The sequence below is a fragment of the Limanda limanda genome, chromosome 23, assembly GCF_963576545.1.
Source record: "Limanda limanda chromosome 23, fLimLim1.1, whole genome shotgun sequence".
Classification (NCBI taxonomy): Eukaryota; Metazoa; Chordata; class Actinopteri; order Pleuronectiformes; family Pleuronectidae; genus Limanda; species Limanda limanda.
In genome coordinates, this window is record NC_083658.1 from 9,627,469 (window position 1) to 9,649,936 (window position 22,468).

General features: G+C 41.1%; 1 protein-coding gene across 5 annotated transcripts in view; it reads right to left on the reverse strand.

The window, feature by feature from the left end:
- Positions 1 to 20,007, reverse strand: part of nlgn4xa (neuroligin 4 X-linked a) — a 69,110-nt gene extending 49,103 nt beyond the window's left edge. Inside the window, exons 1-3 of one of the 5 annotated variants that reach the window (XM_061067063.1) lie at positions 19,553 to 19,890; positions 10,533 to 10,549; positions 7,714 to 7,749 (exon numbers count right to left, since the gene is read on the reverse strand). In XM_061067063.1, coding sequence (XP_060923046.1) covers positions 7,714 to 7,749; positions 10,533 to 10,549; positions 19,553 to 19,746 — 247 coding nt within the window. In that variant the 5' untranslated portion in view covers positions 19,747 to 19,890. Of the gene's footprint in view, positions 1 to 7,713; positions 7,771 to 10,532; positions 10,550 to 19,552 lie in introns of all 5 variants that reach the window. The other 4 variants (XM_061067061.1, XM_061067062.1, XM_061067060.1 and 1 more) reach the window with 4 other exon arrangements.
- Positions 20,008 to 22,468: the final 2,461 nt, after the last annotated feature.

A 22,468-nucleotide genomic window follows, 5' to 3' on the forward strand; every position in this document is an offset into this window, starting at 1 on the left:
GCTGAACGAACCCATTATCCCCGGCCCTGACGACCAGGCTGCTTGGATGTCTCTCAAATGTCATTCAGGATGAGAGCATCTGCTGAGGGAAATATCAAACTGAGAAGGAAGCTGGCCAAGGATTCCAGATACTGTGCATACTGTGAATGATCAAATAGTGGCCTCTATTTTGCCCAAACCGCAGAAAATAAAGGCCTTTATTGGAAATTGCTTTTATTAGAGACATAATGTTAATTGCTAATTTGGAAGTCTGCTCCTGTTGTAATTTGCTGTTAGGGCAAACGGAACACTAACACCATTAACACCATTAGAGCAGTCATGTCATATCACTCTGACGCTGAATCTCTCTAATCTAGTTATTATTTTCAGCCATCAATAGCAAATCCATTTAGCTGTTTCTCCCATTATGGTTAATGTCAATGAAATGCAACACTCCAACAACAGATGTTTGATATTAAACGACGAAAGGGCACTATTCCTATAATTCTAGGCAGGATGAGGTAACACTTCCTTGCAATTTATGATCAATCAAATTTGATTTGTGTAGCTCAAATTCACAAATCAAAATTTATTTCATAGAGCTTAACAAGGTGAGACATCCTCTGTTCTTAACCCTCGACAAGAGGACGGCATAACTACTAAAGAAACCTTCTTCTTTTCAAATTAAAATCATGAGGTTAACCCTGTTGTGTTCACACCAAACACAAAGCAAATTTCGCAGAGATTCATATATATATGGGAAGACGTAAAACTCCACGTCATTTGCTTCAGGGCCAGGTCACACACACGCAAATGGAAAGCAAATATTGTGGATCTAAGCTAACTGACATTGATCTCGACGCCATGCTGCAATTGGCCTCAGCGTGGAAATGGATGTTTTATTCGCCTCCTTGCTCGCACAGATTGGAAGTGAGCGGAAGGTAAAGGTTTGCCCCTGAATCAATTGTGTACTATATGTGACCCGGTCCTACCTCGCTCATGTTGAAACTCTGGCGTGCATGCACTCATAGCAAGCAGTCTGGAGGCTGAAGTCTTTTCAGCCATGCTATTCAGTTGTACATTTCATAATATTGAATTGAATATCATAAGGGGCTTGTGGTCTGTATGGAGCTGGGTGGTCGAGTGTCTAAAATCCTTGCACTGTTACTTAAAAACAGATGTCTCCCTCTTATATCACTGTAAGGGTTTTAAACATCACTGCTTGAAATGTCACAGTGAGTGGTTGGTTAGTTTAGCCTTCCCTTGTAGAACCATATCAGACAGACATATGTGGACATTATGGACACACTGTTGTTCTCAATATCTGCTTCCAAGGAAACTGTAGAGAGTACAGTCAGTGCCCAGTGATAACATGCAGACAAAACTAATTATAGAGTTGAAAGATGTCCATATAAAGCGTACAAAAAGGACATCGCTAGTCTACCTGCACTCACTAGTCAGAACACAGAAGGGAGGAAATGAATAAATTAGTCAACCATTACTGTGAAATTGTAGATTACAGAGAATTTAACACGGCGGCTTTTAAATTACAGGTGATTTCTCCTCTCTCTTTGTCACGCTGCCTGTTATTTGAGATTTTCATTGTGTTTGTTAAGGAATTAATTAAACTGTATACTCAGGAGCATAAATCTTAAACATCATCTTAAAACACCACTCTGTGCTTTGGTTTGAAAGAGGATGCCTCCTGTCCACACCAGCTATTGCTTTCTCTCCCAGTTGCTGTGAGCCATGACAACTGGGAAACTGGCTTTGCTGTGTGGTGTGTATGTTGCAGCTAAGTAGGCCTGGCAGAAAGCAACAGAGCCAGGCAGGCAGGCAGGCGTGGGGCAGGTGGACTACATCAACCCCCTCCTCCACCAAAGAACACAGTGAGCTTAGTCAAAAGCAAGTCTCAGTGGCAGGTTATCAATCTCCACTGTGCTATAAAAAAAAGGGAGTTCTCTGCTTCGCTAATGTGCCTTTGTCATTTTGCAACTCCCTGCCTGCAACCAAGGCCAAGGATGGGGGGGATTCTATGCACTGGTTCTGAGATCTGGGGTCCAAGCACCGGAGCAGACCTGCAAAGACCCACTGCAGCTTCATGCAAATCGTCTAATTAAAGCACGGAAGGTCGGCTGTCTGCAAGCTCCCGTTTCTTTTCTTTGCTCCACATTAGAAGACGGCCGGCGGTACAGTGTGGGAAGACAACACAACCTTGAAGCGGCAGACGCACATAAAACAAGACCGCGGCCATTAAGTTGTCATAGTCTCTAACTGATACACATCTAATGGTCGCTTGCAGGCATTCGGGGCCTCAGACACAACTATTCAGCGGGCTCTCCATCAAACAAACAAGCAAATCGACTGTTACTACCCATCTCCATTGGTCAGAAGTCAGGAGGGATGGAGGAGGAGGAGGGGGGGGGGGGGGGACCCACTCAGGGCACTTTGATAGAGCAGAGAGATCCCCTGCAGATTTAGAGCCATGTTTTACGGCCCGGAGAGGAGAGGGTGGTCTCCGGGCCCGCGTGTCCCCATCCTGTCAGCGCGGAGTACACTTAGAACTAAAGAAATCAAACTGCTTGGAGTGCTCTCCTCTCTTTCTCTTACCATCAGTGTGTCTCTCACTCTCTCCGCACTCTCTGGGGCCCCCGAGGAGCTGCCTGGGTGACTGTGCAGCGGGTTCCGTCCCAGACATTCATCACTGCCACCCCGAGCCGGGGGGATAATATATTCCTTCACTGGCTGCGCGGCGCTGCACACATTACTCATCTTTATATGGGTGAGGGTGGTGGGGTGGTGGGGTGGTGTATGAAGGGAGGAGGGAGATTGTTTGGGGGCGTCGATTTGAATTTCCCATTGCTTCCAGTGTTGTCTACCGTTAACGGGACAAATACAAATGGCGGTTAATGGCGGTGATGTAAAGCGAGCACCCGTGATGCCCCCCCCTGCCACCACTCAACCACTGCCATCACAGCTGTCTGTCCCACCGTGCTCTCCACAGACTGCGGTGTACTTCCTGCTCAATACATTTCCACTGACATGCCAAAATACAGCCAGCTCCCTCCTTCCAGAGTCACAGAAAGTCATTATGTGGCTCAGAGCCAAACCAAAACTTGTCGGGAACAGATAAACAGCGACCGAAAACAGTGTAATGACTGTTTTGCACTCGCAAAGTAGAGAAAACATGTCAAAATCAAGTGTGTGATGACAAATGAGTATAGCCATATAAGCAATTAACTCTTTGAGCCCTGTCTTACACCCACAACTAAAGCAACTACAGTGTCTTTGGTAGTTTCAGACCAGCACATGTCATTTTCTCATTCAGCAGCCATGTTCCAAATGCACTGCAGGTGGCCATCCATGCGCTGGTCTCGAAATGGGATTGTGAACAGGCACATTGTTGGTGCATCGCTATCTCGAGGCAACAAGATACTGGTCTGAAGTCAGTGGTGCAGTATCTCTACGATATTTTAAGGGCATGTTATGGAGACAGAAATATGCATCTATGTGGGTGCATGCTCTCTCCATGGTAAACACACAAAAATGTTTCCTCTGCAGAGACACTGCAATGTTTTTTAAGGGAATCGAACACGACACTTGTGACAAAAACCCACCTAGGATTAATTTAGAGGCAAAGTACAACCATTCTGAGACATGTGTGTGATGCAGTGGCCATGCTTTCTACTGTTTAACCTGCAAAAGCTGATTTGAATATCCCCACTGGATGTCTACTTAAAAAATGTTAACAAATCAATTGTAACTTTTCACATACCATTCAGTATATACTGTATGTGCTTTTTTTGCAGGAATACTTTGTGAGCACACATCCATCCTTTAAGGGTCGAGGACGGCCTAGAGCCTTAAGTACTGTTCATTTTGTTTCACACGCTATACAACCTTATCAACATCCATCTCATACAGAGGTTACCCCCCCCCCTGCTCATGCCCAATGCTACCGCCGTGATATATATATAATGGATTTGTAAAAGTGTATATATGCAGACCTTGTACTTTTTAAACCTCTCGAATGATTTATCTATTTTCAAACGAAACCCCAATTAAAATGTCAAAAGCAACACTTGCACCCGGGACATAAGTGCGTAATTATAACCGAGAAGAACTGGTTTCCTTCAAACCCCTGACAGGATCCCGTGTAATGGTAAAGAGCAAACTTCCATAAGGGGGGGGGTAATGTGGGAGAGAACAGCTCGTTAGGTCGGAGAGAGGCAGTCTGCAGTGCCGCGAGGTTTCTCTGCAGCAGACACGGAGGTATAGGTGGAACCACAGGGGAGCCACAGGAGTAATTCATTGCCACTGCAGATGTTCAAACAGTCAGAGCGCATCGATCCTGCACGCCCTCCTGAAAAAAGCAGGCAGGCCAAAGCAGTGCCTGCTCCCTCCAGGTCTTCCACCGTATACAGACGTTTTGTCCATGTGTGCAAAGGAAAAGAGGGCATTGAAAGTTAACCCTTTTATATTTATTTTTATTCCATCTTCATCTGTATTACAGTAACACTGGGTTAGATGTCTCAATAGGAGCACTTCTGACAACATCATCACAGGCTTAGGGATTTAATGCTGCAATTCCAATATGTAACATTTTTTCCACACCTGGTGAGGGCAGATGCTTTTTTGAAAATTCGATTTACAACACAGTATCCTCCTCCACTGCTCTGGCTCTTCTAATTTGAGATAATCTCTGCTACATCCGTTAGATGCAAATCCAATATAAGGCGATGTTCCCACAGATGGAATTCAAGCTTTGAGAAACTCCCACTACACACCAACAACAATACAGTGTGGAGTTCAGTGTCTTGCTCTACAAACACTGCTCAGCCTGTGAACACAGTTGCATCATGGTTCTCTGTGGCTCTGGAAGGGCTTTGTGAAGTATGATAAAATACCTCTGATGATGTCATGGTGATACCATCAGGGTTTTTTACACATGGAGGGGTTAAAAAACGGAGTTACAAGTGCATGTGAGGAGCTTTGAAGACGAGGGTGTACCAGAAATAAAGAGTCTAATGCAGGATGTTATTGAGTTACATTAGGAAACCTATGTCAACTTTCTGACAGGATTTTGACACCTGTGTGTCTAAAGCCAAGAAATGTCTCTCAAGTATATTTGAATGACTAGTGCAGATTGGCCATCCGCCCATTCATACTGCAGCACTTCCTCTATCACACATCATACAGGTATTGTCGCAAATTTGGGAGTCAGTACCTTGCCCGAGGACACTTCAGCAGGCGGAATGGGGGAGACGGGGATACAACCGCAGACCCGTTCTAGCTCCTGAGCCACAGCCACCCACACATGGCATGACTCATTGATTTTACTTCCCCTCCATCCTCCAACTTCCCTGACGCATCTCTTTTTCTCACTCCACTTTTGCCATTCTACCAAAATGCTGACTGCAGTTTCGACCCATGCTCCGAGGTGATTTAGATGATGAAACAAATCATTAAAGCCATGATGGAGATAATGACTACATATAATGTGAAATGTGCTTCTCATCAGGGACAATATCAGTGTGTGAAAGTAGAGCGGGTAGAAGCTAAAACGTCTAACATCAGGTTCAAGGTTAATTAAATCCTATAATAGTAAATCCCTTATAGGGGCAGATGTTGCTGATGAGCTAGAGCAGGTTGTGGACTAATCAGAACACTATAGTCCAAAGTTGATGTGAATGTAAAGGAAATCAGTCATTGCATGGTGCACAAAAGCAGCTTAGGTGTGGGAAGAAGGTGACAGTATACAAAATCTTCCAAAAAAATATATTATACATGTAGAGGTGTTAAATCATCTCCATGTATCCATCCATCTATCATCTATACCAATTATCCTGTAAGGGTCACAGCTTGAGCCAATCCTAGCTGACATTGGTAGAAAGTGTGTTGTGAAATAGTAATTATTATTCTATCAAAGTGAAGATTGAACAATGGCGCATTATGAAATAAAACATAAAAGTTGCATGATGAAAAAAGATGGACTAAAATAATCCTGGAATTCTGTTGAAAAATGACCTGCAAGGTAAATGAAAACTAATAATGAATTCAACTTTTCATTAAATAAAGCGTTTTTAATATAACATAATGTGCATGAATTTATTGATACAGGAGATTTAATAAAGCCTTACTTAATTATCTATTTCTGGGTACTTTGACTTAAACAACCCATTGGTGATAGTGGGAAGCAGCAACTATGAAATCACCAACCAGTGCAGTTTCAGTCAACATATCTTTTTTTCAAGAGTCATATGAGGTCACTCTCCCCTTTACCTTTGACAATTAGAATATAATAAGTTAAAATATGAGTCCAAAAGACATCTGGTCAAAATTGTTTGAATGTTCTTAAGGCTGATTTGAGACCCACATTTAATCAGTTAATGCAGGATTCCAAATGAAAATCTGTGCCAAAGTTGATCGGATTTGTGGCTTACAAGAGATATCACGCTAACAAGATGAAAAAAATGTCATGTGAGGTCATCATAACCTGGACCTTTTGATCTTCGACCAACAAAATCTAATCACGTCATCTCTCAGTTGAAATGCACGCTTGCAAAGAAATGTGACCAAATTCCCTGAAAGTGTTCTTGAGATATTGCGCTCGCAAGACAAAAATAATTGATTGCGACTGTGTGTCACTGTGACTTTGACCTTTAGACACCAACGTGTAATCACCTCATCCGTGAGTCCAACTGAATGCGTGTGCTGAATTCTAAAGATATTGTGTTCACAAAAAAAAGGATGAAAGGATGGACAGATGGATAACCTGAATACATAAAGCCGCACAGGAGCTCCATTTTTAGCAGAAGAAGCTAAATCCCTTGTAATAGCTACATTGATCTGGTCGTCTTCCTAAATTTCTAAATACTCATGAAGGCAAACATGAAGCAAAATACCCCATTACATTACAGATAATTTTCCTCCATTCAAACCCTTTGTTTGAAAGACTAGTTGCATTTTACACTCACACACACACAGAGCTGCACGGCTAATGCTAACTCATGGAGAACAATGCACAGTGAGTACCATATCAAACATCACTTCCTGGAGGAGCATCGATAAAACCGCCCATAATAATGTGTTGGAGAAATGTCACTTGCTTTGTGGCCCCCAAAAGACAAAGGCTGTCCTATAACTAAAATGTCTCCTGTGGATTTCTCCACCTCCAGTTATGTGTCAGTCCCCACAGAATACAGAACACACAGATGAAAAAACACGGCACTATTTGGTTATTATCATGCAGAGGAGTGAGATATTAATTGAAAAATAAGAATAAAATGTGGCTGCTGTACTGCTGATGAACAAATTGCCACTGTCAAGGCAACATTGGTTAGTGCTCATGCTCATTTTAAAAATGTTTAACTCATCCGAGGAGGCAAACGAACATGCAGAGCTGAATTCAGAAATCACATTTTTGAGTTGGCAAGAAAAAGGTTAGAAAAGGTTTACTGGGATCTCCTTCCTGTTTAGAGGTGCCCTTGTTGCCTTAGCCGAGAATCTGCTTTGCATGACTTCAAAGAGGAAAAAGGCTGTCACCAAAAAAATAAGAGCTGAGAAGATCGCAATCAGAAGCACTTCAAGTGGAGAGAAAAATCGAGGGCGATAAAAAGGGGTCAAATTAGTTTTTTGATTGATTAAAAAAGAGGTCTGTACGTTTGCTGTCATGCATAAGTGCCAGAATTTTCTTTTGTTGGTCTAAAAGGGGAAAAAAGACAGAAAAGATACCTTTATTATGGCCATCATTACTGTTAAAATCTGTGCCTTGACTGTTTGAGCTGGCCCCTGGTGTTGAGGAGAATAGTAGAATAAGGGGAAACATTTTTTCTTTAAAAGAGAGAGAGGAAGAAAAGAAAGTTCTCCGCCCAAAAGAAGAAAAAACATCCGAAAGGTCAGGTTGCCTTGTGAGAAAAACAAGAGGGAGTGGATTCACAGTGAGCCGACCAGGCCTCAGTGTGATGAGGAGAACAGAGGCAGCATGGCCGGGCCCAAGCAGCAATTTGTGACAGTTCCATCTGCTAAGACAAATTTGCCACACTAGTGGGATACAGGCTCTCATTAAGCCGACTGTCAGTGTGCTGCAGCAAAGCAGCCCCATCAGTCAGACATGAAGAGCTTATGTTACTCAGGAGTGTTAGATCCACAATCAGGTTGCATTTTGATTGGTTCTTTAATTTGAAGACATTCAAAGTAACAATGACTGTTATTCTGTTAAAATCAATTGTCGCAGATGAGATTCATGTCCACGAACACTGTATCTTCCACTTGTTGCTGAGCTAATTCAACAGTTCCGCAACATAATGTCACTTCTTTATTGTTTGTTTGTTGTTATTGTTGCACGTAATATTGTGCACAGAGCTTTTTATAAAGAGTCAATGGTGCAGACTGAAGATAGAAACTGAATTTGCTTTATTCCTGTTCAAGCGTCTGGTTTGAATGTCTTTCCTTAATTGGTACATAGATATATTGCATGTCTGTTATTTCAAAGGACTCGTAAGCAATCAATGCAATCTTCAGACATAAATTCATAACTTTTATTTTGAAAACAGTTTGCTAAAGAGGAAGTGACTCTATGGACGTTATTGCCATGACAGAGAACAGCATCTGCGACTGCAGGCAATTTACAGTAAACATGGAAAGTGTGAAGTCCCTTCGATGAACTGTTTGCAAAATATGTATTCCACATAGAGACAGACTTAGCATGACCTTAAATAAATATTAGTTTAAATACAAACAAGGACCTTTCCTTAACCTAACCCAACCATGACCATTCCACCATCTAAACTGTGTTTGTTATCTTTTCCATGAAGGTAAAATCCTGGTATCCCTTCCGATCCCACCTCCTCCTGTTATCTGTGAATCAAAATCTTTTCTTGAAGGGCTGTCCCTATTCGTAGGGGTGGATTTCAACCACTACCCTTCGTGACTCCGTTCCATGTGGCACGATAACCCCTTGAAAAACAAGGGGTAAGGCCAAAGGGCGAAATGGGATTTGGCCATTTGGTGATCTTGGTTTAAAAGGGAAACTGAGGCAGACAGCTGCACGATGGCTGCTGTGGGAGAGAGCACTGGGACCAGAGGTGATGGTCTGGGCTGAGAGGTCTGAGGAAAGAGCTGCACTCCCCGTGCTGGAGACTGAGAAGAGAGAAAAGAGACACACTTCTCCTGAAAGAAAAGTGGGAAGATAGAGGAGAGGGGAGCTGAGGTTTTACTGGCCTGGTGACATTGTGACACAATGACCAATAGTAGCTGACAGTAAGGTCCAGGGTCAGGTTTCAGGCTCATGCTCAACAATATGTTATAAAATATATATTTTTTTTGGTTGTCATCTATGATGTGACCAATTTACCAAGTCTACATCTAAAGCATTGATGTTTTCTTCCAGCTGATTACTAATTTCCTCATGAACTTTAAAGACACAATATATATTTTGTGTGTAAGTAGGTAGCATAACTTTCATGTCTTTCTTTTGCGTAGAATTATTATTTTATTGCTGAAGGTTTTTGGCCTCAGGTGTGGTTATAGAGAAAGTAACAGTCTTCAGTGGTTTAATGGATCAAGCATACGATTTTCATGAAGCTTCCATTTTATTCACGGACTTACTTAACATATTATTTCCATTGTTCCTCTTGTAAAATGTCTTGTCGAGTGCCAACAGATGTTCTTTTCTCTACGCCGGTCAACACGCCATCTTGCTCTTTTCTAATCTCCCGTGGAGCTGATCTTTATAATACCATCATGAATTTATAATGCAAAGCTTTTATGTGTTTCGGGATAAGTGGTTGTCGCTTCCTCTGCAACAATGATGCTAAAAGGACTATCACCTTGTGTGATGATCTGCAGGGAATTACTTCTCTCCTGCCTGTGTGTGTGTGTGTGTGTGTTTCTACTCATCTGTCTCACTCTTCTCTCTGTTTAGACACTCGCATTTATTTACTTATTAATCGACAGTGCCAGACAGGGAAGTGAAGTGACAGTCAACGGACTAAAATCCTGTAAAGCTTAATGTAAAATCCGGATATTTTGTTCTTAGGTCTTGAATCTGTTTCTTGACAAGTAATAGCATATACATCCACCCAGCGTTTCTGTATTGCATTTTCAGCTCTATTGGTAAATATTTGGATTTCGCTTTTCCAGTTTAAATGACGACTTACATTATCATTACATCACTCATACACTGCTGACACAGCTGTCAGGAAGAATTCTGGGGCTCAGTATTTTGCCCAAGGACACTTCAGCAAGTGGAACGGGGGAATACTGAGATTGACCCATTGCTACCCGCTCTACCTCCTGAGCCACAGCCCTTATGATCTCTGCACTGGACACCTGGCTTTCACCAGACATAGATCCATGCCCATAACTGCCCTTCAAACCAGTTCATTTCATTTTCAACATTTCTTCTTGTGAACAGTTTAAACAAATAAGATCAACATCTTAATTAGTAAGTACTAAAGCTTGGCTAACTGTGTCATGACTGAAGCTTTCTACTGAACAAAGGTATGAGCTTGATAATAATGTTAAAACGTACTCTCAGAAAGGAAGGATACTATTTATTTTTATTCTACTAATTATTCTATAGACATTTGTTTAAACAACCTCAAATCCAAACAAAACACACATAAAAAAAGAGGGGTCCATTATCCCTGCTGCCTAATAATCCTTGAGCTCTAAAACTGAACACACGGTATCATCCTTACATCCTCATTGTACCCTCCATGATGTATGCAAGGTCTGTAGCTGATCAGCCAATAGTGGAGAATAGCTCTCAACAGGCCCATTATGTGGCAGCGTGGCTGGGATGGTGGAGTGTTTGCACAATATAGCTGCTCACCGAGAGAGCAAGCTGCACAAACACGGGCTAGTGCCATGTCAATGTAACCCAGCCAAGCATGAACGCCCACATCTGCTCAGCCTGGTCACACACACACACACATACACACACACACACACACACACACACACACACACACACACACACATAAATGCTCAGCATACATGCAAGCTTAAATAAATCAGTATAAATATACTGTAGATGAATAGTCACACCCACAGCCTTATGAAATCAATATTTCACAGCACTTTTTAGTATTTGGCCAGTGTAGCTTTACACCCACAATACATGCAACCGCTATAAGCATGTTAGACAACAATTGGAGTGAATGAAGGATAACAATTGTTGGGCTTAAATTTAAGGTATAACTAAATGTATACGTTATGTGAGTACACTACAGAAAATATGGTTTTGAGATATTTTATTTTCTGAGGTTGCGAAGCAGCTATAAAGGTGCAAGTGATTGAATAATAACATACACATTTCATATCTCATGATAATAACCTTGTGTAAAAGCAATTCACATTGAGTGTTTTGAAACTATGGGGATTGTTTTTCCAAGTTAATTAAGCAAGTATACGGTAAAATAATAAACAATAGAAGGAAGGATGCTACTATTTTTTTATTTAAAGACACGCAAATGTGGTTTGCTGGAGGACACGAGTTGCATCACAATGAACCAGGCATTCTTAAAAAAGAGCTGAGGTGGAAGAATAGTCCTAAAAGTTTCCACGCTGATCTGTGTCAGTTGGTGTCATGCATTTCTCCAGGGCTCCCTCGAAGACAGCTCGACATGTCACAAGATCACATGCTCCGAATGTAACATCCTAACTGTTGTTTTATCTCTGGCATTTGATGGGAGCTTTTGAGCGGAATGAGAGAAGAGGAGTCTATGACACAGATGCAGCATCTCTCTGCTATGGTGCAACCCAGCCTGAAGTCATTTCCCTAGGTATGACTGACTTGCTGTAAAGAAACGAAGAAGCTTTCTTTCCTTTGAGTTGGTTATGCAGATACTGGAGGTGGACTGACAAAAAGGTCCAGGCAAGCGTTTTATTCTCTGAAAGGACCCAGGCTGTGGCTGCAATTTCATGTTCATACATAAATCTGGAATCTGAAAAGTTCAAAGGCTTGAGGGAAATTCGAGCATTTTACCATATGTGCAGCAAGTGCATTTTTCAATCCTTTTTCGAGGATTTGGTCTACATAGGAAAGAGACATACCTTGCGAAATGCTGATGATTTCATTTTCTGACTTCTTCATGAACTCACTTATCATATGATGGGAAATATTCTTCTTACAATCATCAATATGCTTGATTGTCTCTGTAGCCCTATTATTTGCATAATATGTATTTTGAAACATTGTTTTGATGTACTGTATCTCCAAAGGTTAACACACACAAAACACACATGCTTTCAATTTAAGTTTAGTGTGTGTGTGTGTATATACTTATTTAACCAAATAAGTGGACAACGAAATCAGACATTCTTTGACAAAAATAAATACAAATAAATACTGATAAATTGTTCAACTGTAGTGTCTGTTGGGGAGAATATTACAGTTACGTAATTAGATTAAGATCTCAAGTTATGCATGACCTCGTGAAAGGCAAATGTCAGCTGTAGCTTGTAAAATTGCTACGAGCAAATACTCTAATGCATTATATAACAAAATGTTTCCATAAATGAAAGTAATAAGTGCAGGAGACCTGGATGAGTCCAGGTGCTTTTACAATAGCTCTGGTAAGAGCAGCTGCACTAAAAGGACCTGATTTAGAGAGAAACTGTAAAAGTGGATTTCCCTTGAGATTTCTATTTTTCCGTAGTTTCAGTTTTTTTTGTTTTATACTTTGGGTGCTGTGTTCCCTCCAGGCAGAAACATTAGTTTCGTGCCAGATGTCAGAACTAGCATGAAATTATGGAACTCTGCATGGCAATAAACTGATTACTTAAGTGCATAGTGTGGTACAACATCCTCATCTTTCATATTATAATTTACTTATATCCTCCATAAATTGCTCTTATTTGATAAACGTACAAAAACAGAATGATGAAGCTGAAGTGTGTTTATATCGGACAATGTCTTTCAGTAATGGAGGGTATAACTAATGGTCTTGTTGGTTGTATGTTGTATGTGAATAGAACATTTGGCAACTGAACAAGGACATAATATGTTGAATGAATATTGTTATGTATTATGGGGCCCCGGGGTCAACAACATGTCACTAACCACCTGCACCTAGTGCTGCCTGGCCCTCTGTGCCTGTTGCCTCCAAGTTTGAATGATTAAACCAACCAATGCTCCTGCGTGTGCCAAAGTACCTGGCCCCAGGTCAGTTGGAGGCCTTTCATAAAAAACAGCTTTATTTACATGATCCATGTGGGAACAATCTAAACTGAAATAATTAAAGTCTAAAAACGGAATGCTGACGAAAATTACTCTTTTCAAACTCAATCAACACTTTGTTTTTTTACATTTTAACCACAGCAAGAACTCCAGTATGGAATATTATAAATGCATGAATTAAAACAAATCAGAAATTGTATAAAGTAAACAAACTACATGCTCATATATGTAAGAAGAGAATAGGATTATCAGTCTTTTTTTTTCATCAGTGAAATCTACATTATCTTGTTATTGTAATTATCCCACAAATTATGCTTTCTATCTTTAATAATTATGCACAATTTTCTAAAACCTTAATTACACAAAGTCGAAAAATAGGAAGTTGATGTTAGTTGACTTTATTTCTTATTACACATCGGGGAGGCTGTGAGTCAAGCACAAACTTGGACTATAAGGTTCACCAATAAAGTGGAAGTGCTGACTACACACCCAACAAAATTACATAACCACTTGATGTGTTGGCATGGAGATGCAGGTGAATAAACTGAACAGCAGTGCCTAGGAAAAATCCAGCCTTAGAGCTATTTCCTCTCTCATTTTTCCTCGGTTTACCTCATTTCATCTTTGCCCTGCAAAGTGGAGCGAAGACTATTTTAATTTAAGGAACAGCTTTCTCCAACACTGCACAAAAAGCCGAAAAATGTCTTTTGGTTCGCAAGCTCGGAATAAATCAGAGCTGGAGCTGAAACATTAAGCTGCTGGTAGTGCCCGTGGAAGGGAATATGAAAGGAACAGGCTGCTTGACACCACGCTGGGTCTTACATTTGAGCCAAGTGTAGAGCAGTAAAACAGAACGAATCCAGGAGATGTCGACAATTAAAAAATGAAGACGAGGCCGCCCGTGCTATTGTCTCCCTCTCGGAGAAAGCCCCTTGAGGAAACATCTTCCCACTGATTAATTCACTCAACAGCAGCAGGCCACCTCCCCAGTCAAACTGCAGCTGCTGCAGAGGCTGATAAAGCCGGCCTTGCTGCCTCAACATCACACACACACACACACACTCATACAGATACATTGATCATTCACAACTACATGCAAGTGTTTTCAATTTGGTGGCTTATCAGTGCACCGTGTTGTACATTCAAGGACTTCATCCGGAACCACCAGTTCTGTGATTTAAAACTCACAAATGCAGAACCTTATCTAAACCTGCCTGTTTTGCTCGGTCTGTGGCAATGCACCTAAGTCTGAATTATTGCCTGGCATTAGTGAGTCCTCCTCAAAAAGGTGACGTTAGAAAACTTAACATTCATCCTACCTGGTTTATCTGCAATGGTGATTTGTAAAGTCAATGTTTTTTTTATACGTGAACTATCCCTTTAAGGCAAACTGCCTAACATCCAATGTATTCATATTGAAACCATGCATGTCAAATTGCTTTAAACTCTGCTCTTCACTTTCTCAGGCAATTTACAACACACATGCCAAGTGTGAAGTGGATAGGTTGAGCGTTTCGTGAGATGTGCATTCCACACACAGATAGGCATTAGTGTAATTAAAAATTATAATTAGATATTGCTTTTTAAGAATTAACTCGGAGAGAAATTACACCAGTTTAAATGCAGAGGCTAATTGGTACAAATTACAACTATCCTCTCTTTTTTTTACTATCCGATTTCTTTACACACACAAATTAGAAGAGCACTTGAGCGTTTCAGCGGCACAGCCATGTCTGGTGTGTCTGTGAATTGAGCAGCAAATCTCAAAGGCTATGACAATACAGTCATTTCAGTGTCCCTGGAGCAGGCCATTGTGGATTTCCCCTTTCGACTCAAATCAGATGACAAAGAATAGGAATTGCTTAATCTGTCAACCCACTTGAGGTGCAGGAAAACTATAAATCTGTCCCTGATCCTCGGCTGGCAGGATATTTTGACATTACACCAGCTTTCTGAAAAGGCCAACATGGAGGATATAAAGATGATGGGCAGTGAGGGGAGCTCTAACTGGGACGGACATGTCACCCCCACTGAGCTCGGACTGTGGGGACATATTATCTTTGCAAACCAAAAGAGTCAGTAAGAACGGATAAAAGAGTCATAACGGGAAATATTGAGATAGAAAAATGGAATTCAGTACATTATCTGCACCGACAGGCGCCTCTTTGGTCCATTTATCATACCATACCATTTTCAGGTAGAAACCTAGTAACTCCACTTTGGATGGTTTTAATGTGCACTCAAGCCTCTGTGATGTGGTTTCCCTGCAGGTTTGCCTTACTTCCAAACAGACTCCTGTTGATTTGAACAAAATCCATTAAATATCCATTAAAAATAGCTTATTTACACAGGGCTGTCTCGACTTACATAGTATATTGTGTTTCAATACCTGCTCTGATAAAAAAGAAAAAAAACTTGCAAACCCTATAGGATGGATGGATAGAGGTGGAACTGTGACACCAACAACAATGTTCTAATGAACATATGTGAGTCGGATTCACACATACAAAAGAAGTGGTCACAAAATGAACAGTCCATCAAATTAATCAAGTTTTTCCATATTAATATCAAGCAAATTTGTAGCAAAACTATAGAATGTGTTATAAAATTAAAAAAAAGGGCCGGAAACTAAACTAGGTGTTCACCCGCTTCTAAAAAACTTAATGGAACAACAAAACAAACTGAAGCACAATTCAGTTTGGCCATTGTGGTTCATGTGGCCCACGGAGGGGGCAGTCGTAGTGGACATTCAACTCATGTGAGTCAACAGTAAGACGTGAGTTAAATATTCACAACTTCAGAATTTATTCAAAGTTATAATTCTCTCTCACACCCCTGTCATTTCCCTTTGACTGGGGCTTAACGTGGGCTAGAAGGATCTGACTTCCAGCACCTTCAATTAATATGTAAATAAATCTGAGTGTTCAAACAGAGATCAGAGCTAGACAGAAGAGCACACACACACACACACACACACACACACACACACACACACACACACACACACACACACACACACACACACACACACACACACACAAGAAAGGCCATTCACTGAAGATAATCATACAGACCACTACCACCACAACCAATCAAGCTTTTTCAATTACCAACCAATTATGTAATTGATAATATGCATGCATAACTATATATATACTATGACTGAATATCATATGTATTTAAAATCTTCAGTTTCAGCGTCAATTTTGAAAATGTGGGCAAAAAAAATTTATTTGAAAATTGAAAAACAGTTTAGTGTGTAAATAATGTGAAATTTTTGCCTCTGATGTTCATCACAAAGAGAATTAGTAGCAAATACGAGGAATACCACAGTTAAGCTTATCATCACCAAAGTACTGCAATTCAGTGAAACACAAATAACACCGTACAGTAGAGTGTAAGCACTTGCAGTCTCCACCTCACCCGCAATTACAACCATGCACTTGAATGAGGAGTGAAGCACTCAGAGAAATGTGAATTTTCCACAGCAGTGCAGCAGTCATGTCTATTGATAACAGCTATTTATAAAACGCTGTTAACCTTTGCATGTTGCTTTTGCATTCAGGAAGAGTGAGAATTAGAAATTAAAAGCCACTGCCTGCTTCTCTCATAGAGGTAAACATAGCCATTATAACCACTGGAAATCAAGGTTTCCTCTAGTAACTGAACTGTGACCAAACTACACCTGATAATGACTCTAGGATGTAGTTCAACCCTGAGTGAATATTTGTCACACTTCACCAATATGACTTATTGCAAGGTTATCGCAGAGAATAATTTATGGTGCGGCACATCACCCATCCCTATAAGCTCATACAATATTATGCATCACCTGATTTACAGATTATTATTATAATGATTTTTTGGGATGGTTGTTGTCATGCTGGCATTCCATGTGCACACTGACGCAAGTGTACATATAGCTGTTTACATTGATGGCCTGTGTTGGAGGCGGTAACTTGAGTAATTAGTTATTCATATTTCAGTACTGTTTATTTATTCATATGTATTGTTGTGAAGGAACCTGTGTTTATTTTGATGCGGTTGATTATTCACACACGCCGGCTGTGGGAGCTAGAGAGTGCCCGCCCCCTTGCTAAGTAGGTGACTGCGGCAGTTCTCGCATCTTGATGATAAAACTTATATCACCAGTGTGATTCGATGGTTGTGCTTGAGCATGTCATACCACAGCACATTGCCTGAAGAGCATTTTGGAAACCTTAGGAGGGGGTAAAGGAGGAAATGATTGCTCTCACAGCCAGTTTGAGGTGCGATCAATCAAACAATCATCACAAATGTGATTTGTTTAGCTTATAATCACAAATCACGTTGTCTCTCATAAGGTTTTAACACGGTGTGACCTCTGCCCTTAAGATCATCAACCAAAATAAGAGCCAAGTGTTTATTGAATGATAGCACGTATAATAAAGATCTGCCATACAGCTGAAAAGACAGTTAAATAGGGCTAAAATATGACAGTGCACTCGTACCACAGACCTACATCTGAGCTGCAAAGTTACGGAGGGATAAACAACTGTCTCTAGCCACACAGCTGCACAAGACAAGGGAGATCATGACGCGCTTGCCTTGGTTTGTCCCTGCAGGACCGGAGCAGCACGCCACCACAGCAGCCCCGGCCACTGTCTGCTGTGAGGCTGTAATGGAAATGTGTGTCGGCACAGCTTGGCATGGACGGCAAAAAGGGAATAACCCAGGCCCATGGAAAAAAAATGATATTAGAAGCTTACACTACTATTGGCCATTGTCAGAGGGAAAGGCATATAAAAGGGACACAAAAACAAATTGTGTTATACGTACAGGATACTTAAGCACGGATTTATTGTTGCCGGTGGAGAACAATATTTTTGTGTTGTTTTGTCTTTCTTTCTCTTTTTTTCCGAGAATCATTTGAGAAAAGCCCCCGACTCTGCACCGATGAAGGATTGTGAGATTATCCCTCTCCTGCACTTTTTAATCTACCATGTACTCAAGAGCTCAAACTAAATTTAGCACGGAGCTGTCAAGGATCGTAGCCAGACACACACGTTTAATGTGCCTCGCCGTCCTTCCACACTGTCCCGCTGCATCCTAAAACAGCCTGCTCCCCCTGACCCTCCAACACTCCAGGTTATGTTCAACACACAGGGCTTTTTTTAAAGGGCAAACACCGAGACTGCTGTGGAGCCGAGTGGAATGGGTGCAGTGCTCGTCTGTTACAAGTGCCACAGCAACTCCCAGTCATGAGTGCTGGCTCACACGAGAGCATGGAGAACGTAAGCCATTATAGATGAGCTTTACCGAACCTCACAATGTGTGCTGCTTTTTATTTGATTATACATCACTTATAGATAACTAGCACTCAAATCTAAATTCAAAGCAGTGCTCGGATTTCCTCTCATTCGGCTTAACCGTCGTTCACTGGCAAAACCAACGTATCTTTGAGGAAGGTAATTGTAAGGAAAAAGGTTTAATTTCACCATTTTTGGACAAATCATGCATAACTATGTCCCGTATGTTAAATAGGTAGTTTTGAGAATAAAGTACATCTAACCAAAAGATTCAGACAAAAATTTCAACTGAAAGGAGCTCAATCATGTCAAAGTGGTTTTAAAATGTATTTGTAATACGTTTTTTTGTTCGTAAACGGAAGAACAAAAGCTCTTCAGGGAAACGCTGTCAGTGTTCCTTCCCTCTTTCTTTGTGTAGATGTGAATGTTAGACTGACAGCTGAGTAGGCAGGGTGGAAGAGGACTTCTCTGCATACACAGACGGAGAATTAAAAGCATTTCTGGTTAATTAATGCTCGTTTGGGCTGTCGATAAAAAGGTCTCTCCATTTCCTGGCAATCTTTTCGTTTGAAACATTTACAGGGGAAAAAAAACGAGTGTCACTGATGGCAAACGAACAACAATTTGCAAAACAGCAGAGTAGAAAGTATGAAACATGATGAATGAATGAAAACGGTGTTAAGAGGAGAAACTCTGCTAGTGTCTGTAGCAGCTACCGATGGATTTAGCTTTGAAGATGTGTACATTAAACACGTTAACAGGTAATTACTGTGCGTCTTCTAGTGCCTGGCCTTTATTTGTTCATGCTGGCCTGAACAGCTATTATGACAATTATTTAATTAAGTTTGATGAGTAAATTAAATTGTAGTTATTGTTTAGTTATTAGTTATCACTTAAAACACACCAGGATTCCGAAACCAGTGGGTATCGTAACAAAAATCACAGTTTTGTCAAGTACTGCTGGAATCTTAGCTGACAAATAATTGTGTATACCATTCTGTAATATTCTGCTTCAAGCTCAGGATCGACCTGCACAAGCTAGTGCAGAACAACAAACACACAGCTGGGACATGACAGAGAGACGACAGAGTCGGTTGACCTACCGTCCTCCGTGGGGACGTAGATGTTCAGGTACAGGCAGTCCTCACTCTGCTCCTGCACATAGGTTACCAGTGTATCCAAGTTGGCTGTGAACCACACAGGGAGCATGTCATTGAGCAAAAAGCGGTCCTCTAAGAACTGAGGACAAACCGGAGCAAACTGGGTAGCATTCCTGATGCCCGGCCAGGACATGGGTGACTCTGGCGGCTGAAACCTTCGCTCCCCTGTCGGCGCCAATGCATATGGGATCCCCAAGTACTGCTCCACCGGTCCCAGGATTTCATTGGGTAATGTAACCTTCACGCCCCGCAATTTCCCATAATTGGTGGTGACCACTGGGTGCAGCTGGGCCTGAACAGTGGCCACACAGATGGACATCAGCCCTAACCACAGCAGAGGGTTGGCCTTGGCTGTGGAGCAGTGCATCCATGAATGTCCTCTGGGCACTGACATGCTCCTGTTGTGCTGAGCTTGAGCCTGGCAGGTTGTGGTTGAGGTCAACCTCGGGTCCTAGGCGCAGCCCCGGCCACTCCACCGAGACGCTGCTCCTCTTCAGACTTTGAACTGAGAGAGGGAGCCCCGGCCAAACGAAGCAGCTTTCTTAAAGCTCCCCATCCTGAGAGTCTGCATGGAGGCCGACTGCTGCTGTGTGACTCCCTTGTCCAGAAACAAGAGAGAGCCTGGGGGCGGTCTTGGGTTACCTGGGCTCCAGCTTGATGGGAAATCCTGAGAAAACAAAAAGAAAGCAAACAGTTGATTGAATATACCATTATGAGTAATTATTGCAATCCACTTATCAATATAGTAGGTGTACAACAGTAATTTGACGTGTTTGTTCATCAATGCTGTTGTTGTAGTGTTGGTCAACCACTTGGATAAAGTCAAATCTATAATGGATTGCCAATATTTTTAATTTGCAAATCGGGGGACACATTTATTAATACAAGTGATGGCATTTCATTTCATCTAACACCACCAGGAGGTGACAATTATTTGATGACTCCAAAACATTGGATAAATTGTCACGAAACAGCTATGAAATATTTGGGTGCCAGAGGATAAATAAAAGACTTTGGTGATGAACTGCCATGAATCCGTCAGTACACTTGAGACATTTATGGTCTCTAGAATACATGATTTCCTTTATTTTCAACCAGAGCTCTCTGCTGAGATTTGTATTTTAAATTTAAAAGACTAAATCTGGTGGATTGACAAACTATCAACGCCAGTAAACCTGTTACTTTAATATTCAGTCATGTCAGTGTTGTGATTAAATAATCTCAATTCAAGGGTTATCTAGATCAATGCATTATTTCCTTGGAAATTTGTTAAAAAATAAAAAAGGCCCTATCTTGCAATGATAAAGACAGATATATAATATTTCCTGGCTCCGACACTTTGACCAGATCTACACCCAAATATACTGCCTTCTTTTTGGCTAATGTCCCATACTTCCACCCTGTTTCATGGAAATTTGTTTCAGTAACCTTTGCATAATCATGCTGAGAACATGCTTGGTTCAGTAACCTTTGCATAATCATGCTGAGAACTGGCCGACAAACTGTCAGGGGGGAAAACGTAACCCTCTTGGAACAGGTTAAAAGGCACCATGACTCTGATCAATTGCAGCCCTCTTGTCCTTAATAAATTTGGCTATTAATTATGTCTTCTATAACACAAATAAATCACAGTCTCGTAGTGTTGCTGAAGAAATAATGTGTAAATTATCGGCATTTGTGATTCTGAAACCATGAATAGAAAAATAAAAAGAGAAGTCTGCTGATTGCTTAGTTTTTAAAAAAGCAGCTGGCTTACAGTCACCTGTTGGCTCATCACTCAAGTGAGATGGCAGCATCACAATGAATGATTGAAAAAAATGTTAATTCAAGGAGTTTATGATTAGTCAATGTTCGATTTATTAAAATACATGTGTGTAATAAATTAAGCTGCTTTATTTAGTTTTCAAGTGACAGCACTAAGACTTCCCTATCCACCCACAACGAAGCCTTGAAATGTTGTATTGTTGTCATTGATTCGAGACGTTAATTTCTGTTAACATTAATTTAAATTAGGCTTTTTTAAAAGCTATTTTGTGCTGGCAGTCTATGCTACAGCTGAAGCAATGGTGAATTATGTCAAAATGAACCTGTAAAAACTAATTGCAAAGCTAGTGGCGGCCTGTCGAAGTCATGAGATTGGTTGAAACAACTTGATGACAGATAACTCCCCTGCTCCTCGAATTTCAATTAGAAATCTGCTTGTGGGCTCGGGGGGATCTCATGGACAATTGCATCAAAACCAGATGGCATGCAGCCCCATTATTCAATTTCCTGATTGAGCGCTCAACTCTTTCCACTGTCCCCAAGCCTTAATATATCACATATATATATTTTTTTTCTCATTTTAAGTGGTTTGTGTGGGGAAAAAAATCTCACACCTGAGTGATCCAGTTGAAAAATGTCGATTAACTGTCCCCCTTACTCACATAAATAAATAAATAAATACTGTGTGCCACTTAAATTCGGGCGAAATCAATAATTAAATCGCACGATGACCGGCACTGACTCCTTTCTGATATCAAATATAAATGAAAAAGCTGCATGAATAAATTACTTGAATTCTGCTTAAAGAGTCAAAGTACATGCCAATCTTTGCAAGCAAGACATTTAAACGAAAACAGTTTTCCAACAAGGATTAGTGGAACCGAAAACAGAGAGGATTCAAGCTGTTCCCGGCTAAGATAGGGGATTTGTCTTGTGGGCCTGAGACTGTCTGCCTGGGAACAAACCAGAGACGAGAAAAAATACCTGCTGAAAACTCAGTGTCATGCACTGGGTGTGGCAGCGTTCCAGAAGCTGCCTGAGTTTACTATCACCCTGGAAAAGCTATATTGTGTCATAGTATGTTGGAGCAA